The sequence below is a fragment of the Tupaia chinensis genome, unplaced genomic scaffold (assembly GCF_000334495.1).
Source record: "Tupaia chinensis unplaced genomic scaffold, TupChi_1.0 Scaffold000271_1, whole genome shotgun sequence".
NCBI classification, from domain to species: domain Eukaryota; kingdom Metazoa; phylum Chordata; class Mammalia; order Scandentia; family Tupaiidae; genus Tupaia; species Tupaia belangeri.
In genome coordinates, this window is record NW_006159752.1 from 3,921,303 (window position 1) to 3,943,100 (window position 21,798).

Below are 21,798 nucleotides of genomic sequence, written 5' to 3' on the forward strand. Positions count from 1 at the left end.
TGAGAGATTTGAAAGTGAATGCCTCTGAGGCACAGAAAAGGATGGATGGGACAAAGGTGGTTTTTTTTTTTTTAAGACTTCAGAACTCGGGACCAACAGTTAGCGTAATGGTTATGTCGCTGGACTCCCACGTAGTCGACCGCGGTTCGAGTCCCGGACCCGGTGGCTTAAACTCACACCAGGCATGTGTGCATGCGTGCTCAAGATCCCGAGAAGAGAACGGGGGAGAAGAGATTGCGGCGTGGCCATCCCCCCTGGGGGGGGTGATTTCTCGCTTTCTGTCTCTCTGTCTCTCTGTCTGATGAGCACACGCACCCTATAGCAAAAACCTCTTCAAAAAAAAAAAAAAGACTTCAGAACTCTGTGACTTAAAAACATACACATAACTTTAATATGATCAAAATATAACACTATATAGGAAAAGTATGCTTTAAACATAAGCAGCAGCAGAGAACATCCTTTTATACTTTACTATGCTCACATAAAAGTACCTTGCAGATTACATCTTACCAGCAACACAGAGACACCCCACTGTTTCATTTATGTACTCTTTCCTTGAATACCTGCACTTGTTGACCTGAAAACTGTTGAGACATGTGTACTGGAATATTGTAATCCCAGAAGTAAAATCCTAGGTCGAAATTTTGAGATGCTGCTGCATTCGCCCTCCAAGACTTTGCCCTTAAACTTGGAGCCTCCCCAGAAATGTCTGAGAGCACTAAATCGCCCCCAAACTCACGCACCCTGTGTGCTGCAGAAGGACTGTCTCTGCGCAAGGGTGGGGCCCGGCCCCCTCTGTGCAGCGCCTACGTGCTGCGCTGTGGCTTCATTCCACAGTTCGCTTTAAAGAATGATTTAATGTTACACAGTTATTATTACTATTTTTAGAATTTGCTATAGAGCACATATGTTCATGAGAAAGAGAGAGAGAGAGAGAGAGAGAGAGAGAGAGAGAGGAAGCCGCCAGGTCTGGAACTCAAATTACGGTTGGCCAGTGGGCATCCAGCACCTTAATCTTCTTTCTTGAGAACACCAGCCCGCAACCTGCTGGTACCCAATACTTCTTCATGACTCAGAACTTTAATTATGCTCATAAAGTATTATACAACATATTTCTAGATCTTAGGGAAGTGAAAGCACTATGCTTTTTAAAAGTGCTCATTTATAGGCCGGTGAGTGGCGTGACTGTTCAGGTACTGGAGCCCATGTGGCTGACTTCACTGTTCGAGTCCTAGACCTGGTGCCTTGAAATACAGGCCGAGCGCGTGGGCACAGAGACCCACAGTCCTGAGAGAAGTGAGGAGAAGGGATTGTGGCATGGCATCCCCTTTGGGGGTGATCTCTCTTTCTCTTTTTCTTTCTCCAGCGAGTGCATGTACCTTATGGGAAAAAAATCTTAAAGAGAAAGTACTAATTTACTATATAGCTAGAGGAAACTGAGTAATAACTCAGGTACTTTGAAACCACTAGATTTCTAAGTGTTGTTTTAGTAAGACAACGCCTATAAAATATGAACTTAGTAAAATATGCTGCCATAGTTTGGTTTAAGTATTTTAAGTTGTTTAAGCAATTATTTCCATGATGCAAAATTGATACTTCATTAAATGATATGTAAACTTTCCAGTGACAGTGACCATAGTTCTGTGTAGGAATTACCTTAACATTTTTTTTTTTTTTCCAGTAGGGCGCATGCACTCACCAGGGAAACACACACTGAGAAAGTGACAGAGAGAAGAGAGACAAAGACGGAGACAGAGAAAGCAAGCACAAAAGCACCCCCAGGTGGGATGGCCATGTCAGTTTCTTCTCCTTCGTTCTCCTCTCAGTATTTGGGGCACACACTACACCAGCTTGCAGTGTTTTTCCAGCTACTGGATCCAGGACTTGAACCATGCAGTTGGCCATGTAGTGTCTTGCTGCCTTAAGCACTGGTTGGGTCCAGTGCAAGAACTTCTCTAATACTTTGAGAAACTTCATTGCACTGTGATTTACTTACACAAAGATGTAGATGAGATCAATTTCATTGGCATGTAAGTGCCACAGAAGAAAACATAAAAGTACTAGAAGTTTGGTAACTTACCAAGATTTCCAAAGTTTGGGGGTGATTTTTCAGAAAATAAAAGCAAAGTACTATGTTTCTTGACTCAATGACAGGTATATTTATTTTAAGATAATAAGAATATAAGAAGGATTTCTGTACAGTGATAATTTACAATAACAGTAACTTAAAACCTAAGTTCAATGAATTTCCTATTATGACATGATTTGTTGAAGTACCATAAACGATTCATCACATACATTTTTGGTAAAAGTATTATCCTAAACTTTTATGTATCATTTAATCTTTCTAAAGAACAGTTTTTATAAGGAAATACTGAATACTTAAATTATTTCCAAGGTATTTAAGTATTTCTAAATTGATATTATCAACAATTTAGTGAGATATTTTTACTTCTCATTCCATAAATGATAAAGTTCTAAGTGATAACACAGAGAATCATTGTAATTCACTACTCTGCTTCCCACTGTACTTGATTAGAATATTTTATTTATTTTAATGTTTCCTTAGAAATTAGTTCTCCATGTGAAAAGCCTGCAGAACATTACCCAGGTATTTATCTGCACACTGATAAGCACTAAAGAGTGAGGACTGCCCATGCGGTACGGCGTCCTTCCCAGGGACAGTGGCAGGATTAGAAAGGGTTTTCATGGGCTAACTCAATTTTTAGTCTATATTTATAGGAGCTTTCATGTATACAAGAGTATCATTTGTAGTCAAAGACTAAAGTAAATTGCAATTTTCAATAATTTTAGAAATCAAACTATACTTAGAACATTCTGTGAAAGGTGAGATAGATCTGGGTTATGTCAAATGAGTTAGTTGATGGGCATTTTAATTTCATCAACGGAATCAACCTTTGGAGCAGATGAAATTAAATTATACTATAGAGGACTTTAAAATTTATGAATCATGTATTTCTACATTAGTACAATAAATAATATTGGATAAACAATATAAAAAGTCTAACAAATACAAAACCAATGCTAATAATGTTTTCTTAGAAATAACATTACTTTTATAAATAAGCTGATGTAGATCAATTTCACATTTAATAAACTGATAAAAAACAAAGTCAGTGTTTCCTATTTTCATATGGAAAAGCAAGGTAATAGTTGGAGTGTGTGCAACCTAGATTAAATATGTCTTAGGAAGATAAATGGACTAATTTTCCACATGCAACATACAAATATATTAATTTAAATTAATTATTCTAGCTTTGTACAGTATTTTGTATAAACTAAATGTTTTTAATTGAACAATACCTATTTCTCCATGGGAAAATTTAATTTTTCATTTGTCAACAAAAAGTTTTTATTTTCCTTTTTAAAACCTATTATTTTGAAATAATGAATTATACTTAAATTACTTATTATGACTGGTTGTTTTGCATGTGGTCCTTTTGCAAGAAACAATGTTAGTTTCCACCTAATTTGTGTGTGTGTGTGTGTGTGTGTGTGTGTGTGTGTGTGTGTGTGAAGTCTCCCAAACCACTGCATGGTAGTTTCTATTACCACTCATTCGACATGACGACACACCTCAGTGACACAGGGAGGTGCGGAGGTGTACAGTGTTACTCCTAGACAGCTGTCGCATATTAGCTACCTGCGGTCACAAGCAGCACTGTGTTTAAGACAACCATGATAACAAAGTGACTATTTTTCCAGCTACCACTTCTGCCACCAATACACGACTATTTTTTACTTTTTGAGAAAAAACATCTACATTTTTTAAGAGTATAAACACGAAAGAATACCAGACATTCTGCTGACTTTGGTAACTGAACAAAAAATAAAACTTCACACAAGTTCAACAATATGTCAATTAAGTACTTTTAAAAGTTAAAAGTACAATGTAAACCATTGTTTTATATAGTAGCTTAACTTCTACTTGTTTTTCAAAATTATTTCAATGTAAATAAAACCTGATAAATAGCAGGGACTTAGGAACAATTCTAAGGGTTCTAAGATATCTTACACAATATTTATTTTTTGAAAACAAATTCACAGTCCAAAGTCAAAGAAAATGTATTGTTCGTTTCTAGGTGAGCTACGTTCCAAGAGTCATAAATTATTTTAAAATGAGGAAAATTTCTAACAAATAAATAAAAAATACTTAAAATACATTCTTGTAGAGTCATGAGAAGTATCTATGTATTAATACTTCTTTAGGGAATGAAAAAGTGCAGAGTTCTGTAAATCGAGGCAAGAAGTCAACTGGATTAATTTAACAACTGCATAAAGAGATACATTTTATCTGTTTTATACTTAAGAATTCAGTTAAAGAAAAATTATAAATTTCATAGCATTTCACTTTTCCTTCATTTTCTGCATATTCTGATCTGAGTCCTGCTTCCACGCTGAAAGGGTTGCTTCTTGCGTTTTTCATGTAGATAGTAATCCGTTAAGCTTTGGTTTAGCAGTTTCTAATTTAAAAAAGCACAACAATAACACAAAAGCCATATTTACTTAATATGTCATTCAGAGATAATGGCATTAATCAAATACTCTTACGATGATGACAGGAAACCGTAAGGCACCCAGTAAAGAGAGTCCACATTAAATTCACAAAACAAGACGTAAAATAATCCCAAGACATTTCCTGAAACTAAAAGCTCAGTGTTTGTTTAGCAGCCCGTCTAACCCTCAGGTCTAGGAAAAGGTCGGGATTTGCAGCTACCGTTCTGTGTCATCACACAGACAACGGTGCCACTGTGCTACCTCATTTTTTTTTTTTTAGATTTATTTACTTATTTCCATTTATTGTTATTATTTTTAAATTTTTGACCAGACAGAGACAAGAGAGAGAGAAAGGGAAAGCTAGAAAAGCCAACCGCCACGTCCGGGACCATAATCATGGGCGGCCATGTGGGAATCCAGTGCCTTTAACCACCACGACGCCTGCCAGCCTGGTATATATTATATGTGTGTGTGTGTGTGTGTGTGTGTGTGTGTGTGTGTGTACAGCACCACACGGATTCTCTGTCTCATGGCCTTAGCAGGTAGGCTGCTTCAGAATTTGGCTCGAACCATGCCACTTTCTCCATGGGCACGAGTAACCTTTCTCCAGATTACTCTGGTTTATCTGCTTTGCCACCCGGAGTCCATGTGTTTTTGCTTTGTACACATAAGCACACCTCTTGCTTACTTAGAATTCCGTTTCATCTCAGGGGTAAACACCTTCAGTTTTAAGAAGAGCTGTGTGCTCCCTTTGGTTCCTGAGACCCCACTGACAGCCAGCAAGAATGGCCGTGGCCCACAGCCTTCCAGACAGAGTCCTGCTCCCAGCCGGCCTGGGTTACCTGTCTCCAAAGTTCAGCGGCAGCATCCTCACTCCCTCACTGTGACACTTTGACATACCGGTCAAGAACACCACCACTCGTGTGGATGTATAAATGAGAGGGTCTGTCTGTCTTTTTAAAAAAATTTTTAATGTTTACCTTAAGTTCTTCGTAGTATAAGGTTCTTTAATTAGTGATTAAAAAGATCTGACTTTGTGAGCTCAATCACAGCATTTCATGACCTTAGATAAATAATTAAACCTACTTGCCTCTAAATGTTTTAGACCGATTATTTTCCAACCTGGGTTCTTTAAAAAACTAGCTCTCAAAGCTTCTACATAAAATGCTGAATATCGATTTCCTTTCAGAAAGACAAAACGAACAGTAGCACATTAAGATCTGATACATCCTGTGCGGAAGTAACCTCCTTAACTGCTTATTATATCCCTCAAACTTGGATAAGCAACTTTCTTTTAAAAAAGAAAATGACATTTACACGAATATACTTGTAAGCATTTATAAACAAAGAGCCAAACCTCCATTGCAGATAATCTAAGCAGCTTCCACAGTTGATGAAAATTTTATAGCTTATGGTTGACTTAAAAAAAAAAAGAAAGAAAGAAAGAAAAGAAAATCAAGCCCTTCATTCTGGAGACTAGCCACCAGTTAGAGGTGTTGCTTTGAGTCCATGCAAACAGAATGAGTCTCCTTCTATCCCTCAGCTATTGCATTCTAAGCAGCTACTGCAGTAAACAGTAAAAAGATGGGTTGCCACCAGACTCAACGAGGCTAAAATCCTGGTTTGCCACTTACTAGCGTGTTAACTGAGCAGTTTACTCCATGAAATGATTTTTTTCCTGCTGTTAAACAGAGTATCTACCTTTGATCATTAAATGAGATGTATGGTACAAATATAAAGCCAGGAGCCTAAAATAACTATATTACTATTGGCTGCTATTTTTGTAACAAGATTAGCTGCAATTTTTATAATAAATGTTTAGAATCATGTTCCTAAAAAATAGTAACAAATATTCCTTAGGTGCTAATAATTGTGGATGATGAAAGCCCAACTTGGATTCATCCTACTATATCTGCCCAGGTATAAAACTACAGGTTTAACATAAAATTTTCCAATCAAGACATTCTGATGGCCTAAAAATTAAAAATCCTACTTCTATTTCTTTTAGCTATTTTGTAAATGTTATGACAATAAATTATTGTTATCGAACAGATTTAAAGAAACGGAGGCCAACGTACCTATCTGCTATGAAGTTCCTTCTTGAGACAGGATTTGAAAGTGGGATACTTCTGGACTGTTTTATAACCCTGTGGAACAGAGGTCCAAAAGTGTGCAAATGTACATAAAGATAAATTCAGCATGATTTCACTTACATGTGAAATTAAAAAAATAATCAGGCCAGCTGCAGAGGCACAGTGTAACACGATGCTACCCGATGCTGAACTGCACAAGAAGGCCCTGGATTCCTGTTCTGTGAACACTGATGTGCATGATCCTGCTAGCTGAGGTCAGGAGTAGGCTGCAGTGTGAAGACCCAGGTCCTGCTGGGGGTGTCCTCTCTATGGTCTCTTTCTCTCATGGGAGAACTAATCAAACTTAAAAACAAAACAAACAATGTAGAAAAACAACTCAGATGCTGGCAGGTGGCATGGTGGTTAAGGACTGGACTTCCACATGGCCGACCATTGTTCAAGTCTTGGACCTGGCAGCTGGGAAATCACACTGGGTGTGAATAGGTGCCTGCCCAAAATCCCAAGAGGAGAATGGAGGAAAAAGGATTGTGGCATGGTTGGTTTCCTGGAGGGTGATCTCTCACTTTACCTCTCTTTTTCTCTCTGGCAAATGCAAATGCCCTATGACAAAAATCTACAAAAACAAGCAAGCAAAAACAAAACAAACCTGCAGAAGTACAGAGTGGGATGGTGGTTACCTGAGGCTAGGAGGGTGGGGGCTTAGGAAAGGGGGAAAGTTAACCGATAGAGTTTGGTAAAACAGAGGAAAAAGTTTTCAAGATCTACCGCATAGCAAGGTGACCATAGTTGATCATCATGTATAACGTATTTCAAATTTGCTATAAAAAAAGATATAAAATGTTTCACTACCAAAAAAACTATGTGGGATGATGGATATGCAAATTATCTTAATATAATCATTCCACAATGAATACATATGAAAACATTACACTGTATACCACAAATGTATGCAATTGCTATTTATTTATTTATTCATTTATTTCCGCTAGGGTGCGTGTGCTCGCCAGACAGGCAGAGAGAAACACAGAGACAGAGAGTGAGAAATCACCCCCCAGGGGGGATGGCCACGCTGCAACCCCTTCTCCTCCATTCTCCTCTCGGGATCTTGGGCATGCATGCACATGTGCCCAGCGTGAGTTTTAAGCCACTGGGGCCAGGACACGAACCACGGTCGACTACGTGGGAGTCCAGTGACATAGCCATTACGCTAACTGCTGGTTCCCACAATTGCTATTTATTAATTAAAAATAAAACGTGGACAGCTGTGGTCTGGTGGCTAAGGTAGCTGGATGACAAGTGGCCAGTCACGTGGTTGGAGTACTGTACTCAGCAGCTTGAAAAACACACTGGGCATGTGTGCGTGACTGAAATCTTGGAAGGAGGGAGGAGTGGAAGAGGGGGCTGTGACGTGACGATACCCCAAGGGGGGTGCTTTCTCACTCTCCACCTCCCTTGTGAGCATATGCACTCTCAGGCAAAATTAAAAAAATAAAACTGTTTTTAGGTGTGCAAATATAAATAAAACGTTATGGGGACTATAGGTGTGCAAAAATACTCTTCCTCTTTCCCCCTTTTTTGCTAGAGTGTGCATGTGTTTGTCAGAGACAGACGAATGGACGGAGAGGGAGGATGCCTCCTCCACAGAGCATGGCCGCGCTGCAAGCCTATCTCCACTTCTCCACCCTACCGGGACTCTGGCACACACATGTAGATACTCAGAGTGTTTCTTCAAGCCGCCAGGGCGGGGGTTCCAATCGTGAAGTCAGCCCTGTAGGGTTCAACTCCTTCAGTCACCAGGGCGGAAGGTTGGCCGAATAAATAAATAAATAAATAAAAATAAAAACATAACAGTTATAGGTGAAATGCAGTTTCAAAGATTTATAGCATAATTCGTATTTCATTTGCTCTTGCTAATCTGAAATTGAAAAAAACCAATTTTTTTTTTAAAGAGAGTTTTCTTTGCTATTGGGCACATGTGCTCACCGGAGAGAGACAGAAAACGAGAAATCACCCCCTGGGTGGGGGTCTGGCCACACGACAATCCCTTCTCCAGTCTCCCCTCAGGGTTTTGGGCACACAGGCATGCACACCCAGTGTGAGTTTCAAGCCGCTGAGTCCTCCATGAACCATGGTCAACCATGTTCAGTAATGTAAACAAAAATGAAGCCATCTGCTGGTCCCAAAAAACTTTTCATTTTTGGTAGATGTTTTTGTTATAGGGTGCGTGTGCTCGCCAGAAAGAGAGACAGAAACGGAGAAAAAACTCCTCAGAGGGGATGGCCATGCCACAATCCCTTCATCTCCATTCCCCTCTTAGGACCTTGGGCACGCACGCACATGCACCTGGCGTGAGATTAAGCTACTGGATCTGGAACTCAAACCGTGGTCAACTATATGGGAGTCCAGTGACACAGCCATTACGCCAACTGCTGGTCTCCCAAAAGAACAATTTTTAAAAATTTATTTTCTGAGAATGAAAGAGAGAGAGAGGGGAGCAACTTCAAAGTCCTCTTCCCGTTCTGCAGCCAGCCAGGACCACGGGTGCAGCCACGGGAGACAGAGTCAGGGAGCTGACCCAAAGCCCCCCACACGTCCCCAGTACTTCACGGCAGTGCCCCAGTTCTGGGCCCCAGTGCTGGGCCTGTTCCAGAATTTTTGAAGAAAAAGAAATAAAATAATATTCATTCTGGTCTTTCAAGTATTTGCGGTATCGAAAATGTTAGCAACTAACCACTAGGTGGCGGTTAAGTACACAGCATCTTCACCAAGATAGCTTGTTTTTAAAGTCATTAATCATTTTAAAACATTGTTTAGGATAAACCTTGAATTTCTTTTTGTATAAATAATTTTTGATCTTTTTAAATATATACTTCTCAGAGATATTCTTGCCAAAGAAAGAAAGCTGAATATTCTAGTTGCTGATTTTAATAATAATTCTTTTTCTTTTTCCATTTGTAGACCATCCACAAGTATGTTAGATCACAAACATTTATTGATTCACATTATATTTAAATATTTAAAGCATGGTTCTTGGGAAAAAACTTATTACATTTTTAGCAATTACCTTTAAGTATAAGATATCAGAAAAACAGTTCGACAGAAAAATAATTTACTTTTCAAATAAGAAGTACTGAGTTTGTAGTTTTTTTATTTTTTATTTTTGGAGAGGTTTTCGCCATAGGGCGCATGCGCTCGCCAGACAGAGAGAGACAGAGAGACAGAAAGCGAGAAATCACCCCCCAGGGGGGATGGCCACGCCGCAATCCCTTCTCCTCCATTCTCCTCTCGGGATCTTGGGCACGCATGCATATGCGCCCGGCGTGAGTTTTAAGCCACCGGGTTCGGGACGTGAACCGCGGTCGACTACGTGGGAGTCCAGCGACATAGCCATTACGCTAACTGCTGGTCCCAGTTTGTAATGTTTTAAGAGACTCAAATTGTCCAGGAAATTTATCTGATTTAAAAGGGTAAGTGTGATATTTCTTCATATCCTGACAAGTATGAGAAGCCCAATGTGCAGACTAAATTTTCCAAATATATTTGGAAATATTTTTCCATGAAGTAGGATAAAGACATTAATTGAATGTGAAGGTAAACTATTAAATATTTTATATATTTTTCAAAAGCATTATTTTTTATCACTTCAGATTATTTTTGAAAGTAGGTACAGTCTGTATTGTTTCTTTCAAATAAAACAAGTTTATAGCATTACTATTTCATATAAATTGTTTTTGAACTTGATAAATGTGTTTCCTTACAATTTAAAAAAAGCTATAAATAGACTTAGAATTTATAGGTTTACCCGAAATCCTCTATGGAGTCTGTCTTTCATGATTCCAATAAATTCTTTGTAACTTAATTGGTCATCTTTATCCACGTCAAAAATCTTGAAGACAGTGTTTACTAAATGAGGTGAAAGTTTGAGTCCAGTAGCTACATAGACAGCACGTTTAAATTCATCTGGATAAATGTCACATGGAAAGAAAAGACTGTTAACATTATTCTTACAATATCTGTTAATTACTAGAAACGTTGTAAAAAAGGAGCTATTTCTAAAGGTGGGTCATGTAACACCTAATTTTCTGTTAATTATGCTGTCTTTTAAGGAATAAAAGTTCTTTTTGTGTCTTTTTAATGAAGAGTCAAGAAGCAGTTGTATTAATATAATCAACGGATGTTTAATGAGCACCACTATCAGTAACAAGACACGTTAGAGGTCAAGAAATGCTCAAAAACTTATAGTTCCGACAGGAGACGGGACACCTGTCCCAAACCACTGCACAGGGCCACACGGGACCAACAGGTGCGCCTACGGTGCAGCAATGACAAGTGCCTGCGAGGCTGGAAGCCACGTGGCGACTGCAAACGCAGACGCCCAGGTCAGCAGAGAAACACCCCCGCCATGCGCGCAGGTGGGTGCCAGGATCCTGAGGCGCTGAAGAGCTGGGAAGAGGGCTGTGAATGACGAGAGCTTGTGAGGACGCTTTCCTCTCCTTCGTACACACACGTACCTGCGCTATCAACACTGTGTAAAACCAAAACAGAACCGAGGAAATGTTACGGGAATCCGAAGGTGAGCGACTACGTCTGTCTGTAGTGTCCCTTCAGGAGAAGGGCCAGGAGGGCCAGGAAAGGCTGTCATGCATCCTAGCTGAGCCCTTCAGGATAAGCTAGTTGGTGTTGAAGAAGTAACAAATGGCAGAGGAGATGACAAGAATGAGGGATGAGTGGCGTGGAGGGAGCCAGGAGAGCAGGAATCATGTTCAGAAGACAAGGAGCATCCCCGTTTCTGTGGAGCACGGGACACACGGGATCTGGAGAAGCTCTGCTCAGGGACTCTGTGTAGGGAGGAGCCTGCACGTTCTTCACCAGGGAACAGGGAAGCCTTCAGGACCCCCATGGCAGGCACGCTGTACAAAGGTGAGGCTGTGTTTTACCAAGATTGGTCCATGAGCTGTCTAGGAAACTGGAGAGCAAAGTAGCTAACGGTAAGAATGCCAGTTAAGTGGCCGCTGAACTCGTGCTTTTGAGAGGTGATAACCTCAATTAAGATATTAGCAGCTGCAAGAGGGATGGACTCCCAGCACCTGCAGAAGTGACACGATTAAGTTTTTCATTCCCTAGTTCCACAGAATGCAATTTTTCATTTGAAGTAAGTAAACAGACACTAATTTTGTTAGTTTATTTCCTTTTCTTTTTCCTTTTATGAGGTAGGTGGGGAGAGTCAGACAGGAAGAGGGCGAGCACCATCCATAGGTTCTTATGCCATGACGTCCTCCCACCCAGCCTTCCGGCCAGCCAGGGCCGTGGCGTGCACCCCCTGGCATGTACGATTTGATCCAGATGCTGCACCTGACCTTCTGCACCTCCAGGAACAGAGTGGTGCACGACCACCATGTGCCAAGGCTAGGGCTGTGTTTTTTTTTTTTTTCCTTAAAGTTGGCTAGGTTTACCATGGTATAAAGGCTGACTGGTGAAGACTAGGAAAAAAATGAAACAGAACTTTTTCCAGGTTTCTCTCAATAGAGAAATGAACAGGGCCACATAATGGATTCAATACCTATGTTCTGTGGAGAGAGATAATTATCCGTAGCATTTATGGGCTGGATTTTGGCTTCTCTCTATAACTTGACAGTGAGAAAACCAAGACTGTCCTCTGGGATTTAAGCTTGGGGACTAACACACATTTTATCATGGCAGAGATGGGTAGAAGTCACCTTAAAGACAAACAGAAAGTAGCAAGAATTTTAGAAAAGGATATGGAAATGAGGGGAAAGACAGTAGCCAGCGAATCCCAGGGGCAGGCCCTGGCATGCGAGCGCACCTCCAGGGAGAGTGAGCTGGTCCCAGGACCGCGGCACTGAACTCTCTGACAGCCACGTTTATCTGTAATTACAGTTTTAATTCTCCAAAGTTGCTTAATATATGGAAGTGTGTGGCTGAGGTGGCTGGGCTGACCAAATTCCAGTTTCTGGGCCAGCAAGGACACTATCAGTAAAACAAATTCCCTCCTAGGAGAAGGTCCGGGCGTGGCCAGCTGGCTCTCCTACAGGTTTGACACACACCCCTCGTCCTTACCACGTGGCTATGAGGTTTCTTCTGTGGACTTTTAAAAATATCAGCTTTCTCCATGATATAAAATTACGGGCAAAAATAAATCCAATATAAAAGCTAAGCACACTTCCATAAACTCTGCTTAGACTTTTAAGTGTCTGAACAAATTTCTCACTAGAAATCTTCCCATTAGAAATTTCAGGCAGATGGACGGGTGACACGACATATTTATTCTGTGCCAAAGTCTCTAGAAACAATGTGGGATGACTTTTGCCTTTAATATTTGAAAGATGACTACTTACCTTGACCTATAGAACGACTTGCGAAGTTGTACATGTTCAGGGCTATTGCAAAGTCTTCCAGGTTGTTCAGAAATTGGAAAAACGACCTGAACTCATCAAATGTGATGCCCTACATGGGGAAAATAAATGTAAATATATTTAGTATCGCCAAATTTATTCAAAGAAGTATACACATTTTGTAGAGCAAACAGATTAAGCATCTGCAATATACCTCGTAAGTAAATATTTCCAGGACACATTCTGAAACCTTTCTCCAAATGGGAAGTAAAATTCATTTGAACTTATTTCTAATAGTTGGATAGCCTTGCTGCCATTAAAATAATACGTGAAAAGGGTTTTTAAACTCTATTGTATCAGCACAGAGTTTCTAAAATATGCCACGATAAAAATGAATGAAAAAGTTTTAATTCTGGGGCTGGCAGGTTGGCGTGGTGGTTAAGGGCACTGGACTCCCACATGGCTGGCTGTGGTTCAAGTTCTGGACCTGGCAAGCTTGTTTTCGCTCCCCTTTACTCTGTCCCTTTCTGGTCAAATTAAAAATAAATAAATAAAATTAAATAATTCTTTTTTTTTTAAGTTTTGATTTTGAAAACCCTATATTAGGCCTGATTGGTTTTAATCCTGCAAGAGGATGACTGAAAACCTATCAGAAGTGGCCCCCACACATGTACTCTTTAAATGATCCGGCACCCAATCACCGCCGTCTTTATGAAAACGCAAAACCACCATGCCGACGTACATCGAGGGTCCTGTCAGTGTCTCGTTCCTGTCCTGATGAAGCGGCCGGGACCCAAGGAGAAGTACTCTGAGCACCCAGGGAGGCTGGAGGCCCACACGGGTGCCGTGGGGGTGGACAGAGACGGGTACCGAGAACGGCCTCTTTGGTAATGGCCTACGCATAAACGACGCGACCACGTTGGCTGTCATTTCCAGTAAATAGCAGTTACGGGAAATAAAACGACGTCATCTCGGAGAACACGCATTTGGGTAGGAGCTCATTTAGAGGCAAGGAAATTAATGTAATGATGAAAGCACCCAGGGTAACGAGCTAAGGGCCGGGAGCCGGGCTGGAAGACGGGGCTAGAATAGGAAGGGGTGCTGGGGGGGCCAGTGTCGGGAAGCAGAGAACGGACCCCACAGGAGCCCATCCTGTCGGCCAGCTACCGATGGCATGACTTGGGGCCACAATACCCAGCTTTCCGCACCCAGTATTTCCACTTCAGTGACAGCCGCCCTTCCACTCGCTACATGAGTATCCGCCTGCCCTTCCTTCCCATCCATCACGGCCTCTCCAGTCCTGCTCCTGCTTTGTGACCAGTCCCACCGCCTTCCAGTTCTAGAAAGGGCCGTTCAAATGACTGGGCTGTTGGAAGTCATGAGGAACTTTCGCATGTTTTTCTATGCCAAAAGGTGTCATGACTTTTCATACGACCCAACAGTTGGGGAGATGGTACCGGCAGGGCCCAGGGTGAGGTGGAGAGCCGTTGCCAGGAGGCTGGCGCCTGGTTCAAGGTGCTCCAGTTTTCACTGCGGCCAGATCTGTAGGAACGGCCGTCTCGGGCCATGTGTTAACTGCTGGTAGAAGTGAAAGACGGGAAGAAGGGATAGTTTTTTTCCTTTTTTTTTTGGAGAGGTTTTCGCTATAGGGCGCGTGCGCTCGCCAGACAGACAGAGACACAGAGACAGAAAGCGAGAAATCACCCCCCAGGCGGGATGGCCACGCCGCAATCCCTTCTCCTCCATTCTCCTCTCGGGATCTTGGGCATGCACGCACACGCGCCCAGTGTGAGTTTTAAGCCACCAGGTCCGGGATGCGAACCGCGGTCGACTACGTGGGAGTCCAGCGACATAGTCATTAAGCTAACTGCTGGTTCCCAAGAAGGGATAGTTTTAAGCAAAGAATAAGCAATATCTGTGCTTTTGGGAGGTGTGAAATTAAAAATTTGAAGAATGATAGAATATAATGTTCAACATCTGAACCTTTAGATTTTTCAAAACATGGTTCTCATGTTTGAAAAGGCAATGCAAATTCAAAACCACATAATAATTCTTTTGTATAGATGAAATAAACATCATGTCTTGGGAAAAATGAAACTGCAAAATGAAATTTGAGATATTTATTTTAGAAAGTTTATTTATTTATTTATTTATTTTGGCTATAGGGTAAATGCGCTTCCCAGAGAGATGGAGAGACAGAAAGTGAGAACTTGCCCCCTAGGGGGGATGGCCACACTGCAATCCCTTCTCCTCAGGAGTTTGGGCCTCTTTTAATGTGAAGCTAATTGGAGTCTATTCTGGAATGTAGTCAGGATGCTCGTTGGGAAAACGAATCAGACTATATCTGGCAGATGGATCAGACCTCGTCTGGATATCAAGGCAGTCAATGCTAATTCGATAAACACTTGCTGAATAAATGAACATCATGCTGATGCTCCAAGGCAAGGCTGGCAAACTTTTTCTGTGAAGGCCAGAGAGTATTTTCATTTTTGCTGGCTATATAGTCACCATGGCAACTATTCAACTTTACCAATCTGGTGGAAAAGCAGCTGAAAAAATACATGAAATGAATCAGTGTGGTTATGTCCAAATAAAACTTTATTTATAAAAAAACAAGAGAAGGGCTAGTTTATTCCTTCCTGCTTTTAAGTTCAAAAACTATAGAGGCATCTTGTTACTCTCAGAGTCATAGTAGGATACAATCTAAATTCCTCGCTCTGTCCTGTAAGGTTCTAAAAGACCTGTTCTCTCTCTCTCCTTCCTCATCTGTGATGCCTGTGTTCTCTTACTTTGCCTCTTGGCATTTTCTCAACTAAGCTCAACCTTTTTCTGTCCCAAGCCCTCAGCATTGCTGCAACCCTCCCTGGAAGGCTCTTACCTCCAGATCTTTGCCTCGTTCATTCCCCCAAGGCTTCTCTACAAAAGCCACCTCTTCGGAAAGGCTCTCCCTGACAGGGTTCCTTCTTTTCCAGTCCCCACGATTCTTGGTTGCATTCATAACATTTATCATTACATAAACATTTATCATGCTTTGTTTACTCATTGGTCTCTCCACTAACATGTACTAACATTTCCGGGAAAGAAAGAGTTTGCTTATTTATCCCCAGCGGCTATAATGAAGCCTAGCAAACACTGGGTGCTTAATAAATAAATATCTGCTAAGTGAGGAAATGAAAATAAAAGTATTTTAGAAATATAGAGTGCTATTCCACAGCAGTTATTGTTACTCTTTTGGAGAGCAGGGAGACTAGCAACTGAGAAAGGGGAAAGTATAAGCAGGGTGTCATAAGATACCATTGGTTTAGAAAGCCTTTGGTTCAAATCCTTGGGCAAGTACCTGAAAGCTTCATTTTCCCTTTTACTTTAGGGTTTTGCTTTTTTTTTTTTTTTTTGCCATAGAGTGTGTGTGGTTGCTGGAAAAGGCAGAGAGAAGGAAAGTGAGAAATCACCCGCCATGGGGGATGGCCACACCGCAATCCCTTTTCCTCCACTCTCTTGGGATTTGAGTCAGGCAGACACAAGCACCTGGTGTGATTTTCAAGCCACTGGGTCAAGGACTTGAACCACAGTCAACCATGTGGGACTCTAGCACCTTAACCATACCACCTGCTGGTCGCCATCTTCCCTTTTTCTAACAGAAAGAGGTTTTAAAAAAAGTCAATACCTTGAAGCTTGTTCTGAGATTGATGAAAACAGAAAAATGAAGATGACAAACAGTGAGAATCAATTAATACTGATTCACTTGTAAAATTTTTCTTTTCTACTAAGTAGGTTACAGTACTTTTGCCAATTAGAAGATTTCAAAAGCTAAATTTAACTTCTAAAGTGATTTATATTTTGAAATCATTTTAGATAAAAAAAAAAAAGGTGTAAAAACAGTGAAAAGAGTTCTTATAAACTTTTTGTCCTAGTATAACCTTAAAAGTTCCAAATTTTGGTAAGTTTCCACTTAGCGAGAAAAAAAAAATCTGATTCAAGGTTGTAAAAAAATACTCTAGTAACATGATAAAGTAGAATTCCCCAAGTTTATTTTTGGGGAAGTATGTATGAATTGGAAAAGGTCAATTGAACATGGAACACAGATGAGAGTCCTCTGGCTAAGAGGTGATGGAAACTAACGGCCAAATGCACTGAGTCCTTCCCCCGCCCCCTTGCTCAGGGGAAATGGAGAACTGTCAGCACTGTCCCATCGCAGTGTATCCATCCTGAACAAGCTCAAACTATTTGCACGTTTTTCTTTGCAGAGTAACCTGATCCTTCTATAAACACAAACAGAAGGCAATATGCCCCAAACACCCCATGCTTGAAGGGGGACTGGTATCACCAGTACTATTTGTTTGCAACGATGCGTCCACATGCCACTAGATAATGCGACGGCTCAGAAGGGCTGACAACGCGTTTGTTACCCAACAATCGGTGGTCCCAGTTCTTAACCATTGATGGCACCCAAACTCTTTGAAATACCCTCAGCTCAGCCGCTGATAAGATCACTCACTCATCAGTGGCAGTCTTCAAATGGCCTTCCATCAAGGGTGTTATGGAAAGGAATCCGTGTGACAGAAATGAGTCAACACCAACTGTTTTATATGAGGTGATGTTTCTACAGAAGTCCAGCTCTACAGCTCAGAATTCTCTTGAAAAATTATATTCTCAGTTTGAATAAAACAATTGGTAATAGCCTTCAAGGTTTTTAGCATACCTAAAGAAAATATGGTTGTCTACCTAGAATTTAAAATTATTTTTTTCTTTTTGTAGAGAGATTTTTGCTATAGGGTGTGTGCACTCGGAGAGACAGACAGAAAGCGAGAAATCATCCCCAGGGAGGATGGCCACGCCGCAATCCCTTCTCCCCCATTCTCCTCTCAGGATCTTGGGTACACATGCACACATGCTCAGCATGAGTTTTAAGCCACCAGGTCTGGGACTTGAACCATGGTTAACTATGTGGGAGCACAGTAAAGTAACCATTACATCATCTGCTGGTCCAAAATGAATTAATTTTTAAATATTTAGCCAAAGTATTTTGGGTATAGGGAAAAAAGAATAAAAAATATCTAAAATATCTTGTAATACATGGAAGAGCAAAAGAATAAAAAAACAATGTATTTTATAGACCTACTTAACTATATTAACATTATAATGAAATAAATAGGGGGAATTACATACCTTTTCTTCGGGTATGCTATAACGTACATTTTCCAAAAATACTGACGTATTTTCCACATTTGTATAACGTAAAAGTATATGAGCAAAATCTTCTTCACTGATAGTATTCATCCCATTAGAGTAGGAAAGGAATTCTATTTCTAGAACTTCTGTTTGGAGGTTATCCATGAATCTATGACAAAAATATAATAAAGAATGAACAAGAAAAATGAAGAATAATGGTAACAGAAAATGACACATATTCACCGTCCTTGAAAGACTGTATGAAACTAATTTAATTATACAACGACATAAAGTTTTATGCAATTACTCTCTGCATACGGGGAAAAAATCCTGAGAGGCTTGACCACCTAACTGAAGCACCTGGGCACGGGCTGTGGGGTGTGTGGAATAAAGACCTCTCAGGGCTCTAGTTTCCTCACCTGTAAAATGAGAATAAAGAAAGTACCCGGCAGGCTAATAATGTGCTGAAATTGCGTGGGTTATTGAGATTAAGAGACCGGCAACAACGACACACTTTTTTTTTTTTACAATGGTCAGTAACTTCCTATTATAATTGCCGCTGTAACCACTCGTTTAAGGTACAATGGAAGTGCATATTTCTTAAACAATATTTTCCATTAAGGTGAAAGTGATAAAGAAGTGAGTACCACTACCCTGAGATGATTTCTTTTTTTTTTTTGAGAGGTTTCCGCTATAAGCAAGAAATCACCCCCCAGGGGGGATGGTCAGCTGCAATCCCTTCTTCTCCATTCTCCTCCCGGGATCTTGGGCACACATGCACATGCGCCCGGCGTGAGTTTAAGCCACTGGGTCTGGGACTCAAACCGCGGTCGACTCCATGGGAGTCCAGCAACATAGCCATTACGCTAACTGCTGGTCCCACCATGAGATGATTTCTAAGGACTCTTCTCATTTGGGCATGTAACAACTTTCAACAAAAATATAAAAATTATACTTACCTATAAAAATCTTCAAAGTTAAGTTCAGCTTTTCCTTTCTTTCCAAAAAAGTGTACAAGAAGTGTAGTATCCGTTACTAAACTTGTGATGTCATCAGCACGCTTTAAAAAAAAAATCTACACGTTAGCTGCAATGAAGAGAGAACAGAAATACCCACTCTCCTGCAAAGGATTTTTTTTAAAAATCAACATATACATATTGAGAATGGAAATACATTAACATTAGAATGAAAAGCAGAGGCTAACAATAAATGGGACTCTCATTAAAGCTCAAATTTTGAAAACAAACTTGAATGCAACTGATGTTTGTTTTCAAAATACAGCTATGTTTTTAGGTTTTTGCTATAGGGCATGTGCACTCTCCTGAGAGTCGGAGAGACAGAGAGAGGAAAAGTGAGAAATCACCCCTCATGGGATGGCCATGACGCGATCCCTTCTCCATTCTCCTCTTAGGATTCTGGGCACACACTCTTGGCACGATTTTCTAGCTGCCGGGCCCGAGACTTGAACCATGGTTGGCCATACAGGAGTCCAGCACCTTAACTAACACATGACCCGCTGATCCTTATTCTCAAATTAGTTTTGAGACTTTTTGACTTCAAGTTATGCCTGTAGATACTTTAACAAAAATATTTAAAATAAATGACTGATCACGTAAATGTTCCATTTTTATTTAAGTAATTCTTTTTGAATCTTCTTACTAAACCTGAGAAATCCAGCTTTCAGGTGTTCAGATGTACTGAATATATGGGGCTAACACAAGAATGGCCCCGAGCCTCCAAGCAGCTCCCTTTAACCATGGTATTTTCCTACATAGTAAGAATTTTATAATTATGATAGTTTAAACAATATTGTATTTTTAAACAGAAACAATTATATCATTTTTTTCCCAGAGAAAATGGGTAAGAAATTAATCCCAGAAGATGTTGCCTTCTCTACTAAACTTGATAAACAAACTTCCAACTAGTATATTCTTTTTTTTTTTTTGGGAGAGGTTTTCGCTATAGGGCACGTGTGCTCGCCAGACAGAGAGAGAGAGACATAGAGACAGAAAGCGAGAAATCACCCCCCGGGGGGGATGGTCACGCTGCAATCCCTTCTCCTCCATTCTCCTTTCGGGATCTTGGGCATGCACGTACACGTACCGGGCATGAGTTTTAAGGCACCGGGTCCGGGACGCGAACCGCGGTCGACTACGTGGGAGTCCAGGGACATAGCCATTACGCTAGCTGCTGGTTCCCTCAACTAGTATATTCTTAAAACTGCTTGATTAGGGTCCTCACAAAATGTAATGACCTAAGAAAAACTGCTTTCCTTTAATTTAACCTGATGGTCTACCTTTCCTCTCTTTTTGTTCTTTCTTTCTTCCCTCCTCACTTGGCCATTAACTCATACATACTCAATAAACTCAGGTATAAAAATCATAAAATTCAAATGACTGTAACTCTCCAATATACAAAGGGTCTTAAAAAGATAATAGAAAATGTGTATTATGAAAAACTCTGTACTAATTTTAATACCTTTTGCAACAGGGGACCAGCAGATGGTGTAATGGCTATGTTGCTGGACTCCCAAGTAATCAACCATGGTTTGAATCCTAGATCTGGAGGGCTCTACCTGGTTCAAGTCCCGGACCCGGTGGCTTAAACTCACGCCATGTGTGCCCAAGATCCTGAGAGGAGAATGGAGGAGAAGGAATTGCAGCATGGCCATCCCCTTAGGGGGTGATTTCTTGCTTTCTGTCTGCCTCTCTCTGTCTTTCCTGCAAGCGTACATGCCCTATAGCAAAAACTTGTCCAAAAATAATTTTTTTTTTGCAACAAAATTAACTCATACTTTCACTTCATTTTTCAGTGAACTTTAAAGTACTAGGAAATGTAAGAAAAGTTAAACAATTTTTTTTAGAGGTTTATGTCTTAGGGTATGTGTGCTCACTGAGGGGGAGAGAGAAAGAGAGACAGAGACAGAGAGAGAGGAAGTGAGAAATCACCCTCCAGGGGGGATGGCCATGCTACAATCCTCCTCCATTCTCCTCTTGGGATCTTGGGCATACACACATACACACACAAACACACACATGCCCGGTGTGATTTTGAAGCCGCCAGGTCTAGGACTTGAATAACAGTCAGTCAAGTGGGAGTATAGCAATGTAACCACTATGCCACTTGCCAGCCTCATTATTATTATTATTATTATTATTTTAATATTAAGAAAAACAGTTGGAGATGCCCAGTAAAGGGACATGGTTGAAAGGTGCTGCTCCTTGGCTGGAACCCTAACAGCACTCCACAAAGCGACACAGAGAACACCCCGTCTCTGCCAAGGACCAGCCTTCTCTGGCCCCTGACCAAATGCCTCGTTTTACCGCTCAACTTTGGTATTTCTTAGATTCTCCACAGCTCTCTTTCCAATCTTGCATGACAACAGCTATTTAACCCTTTATGACACTGGCTGACTCTTTCTTCCCTTTTTCTCTCACTGACGTAGAGTAACAGATCACGTGTGCCCTGCCCTCCGCTGTACCTTCTCTCAGCCCCGGGAGCACTTCTTCCAAAGGGATTTCTCTGCTCTTCTTGCTCATGTCTCTCTTAGAAACTCCAGCATACTATAAATGATCTAAAACTGTTGAACTTCAACAATCATCTAAATATTCTGTCTATATTTCTGTAATTTCGTTTGAATTGTCCCAATCAATCTCCAGCATTTA

General features: G+C 40.8%; 1 protein-coding gene across 1 annotated transcript in view; it reads right to left on the minus strand.

Moving 5' to 3' along the window:
* Nucleotides 1-2,154: 2,154 nt before the first annotated feature.
* The window catches only part of MICU3 (mitochondrial calcium uptake 3), a 111,273-nt gene continuing 91,629 nt past the window's right edge, over nt 2,155-21,798 (minus strand). Inside the window, exons 11-16 of the mRNA XM_006149710.3 lie at nt 19,093-19,193; nt 18,131-18,302; nt 12,968-13,076; nt 10,414-10,571; nt 6,597-6,665; nt 2,155-4,484 (exon numbers count right to left, since the gene is read on the minus strand). Coding sequence (XP_006149772.1) covers nt 6,597-6,665; nt 10,414-10,571; nt 12,968-13,076; nt 18,131-18,302; nt 19,093-19,193 — 609 coding nt within the window. The 3' untranslated portion in view covers nt 2,155-4,484. The remainder of the gene's footprint in view (nt 4,485-6,596; nt 6,666-10,413; nt 10,572-12,967; nt 13,077-18,130; nt 18,303-19,092; nt 19,194-21,798) is intronic.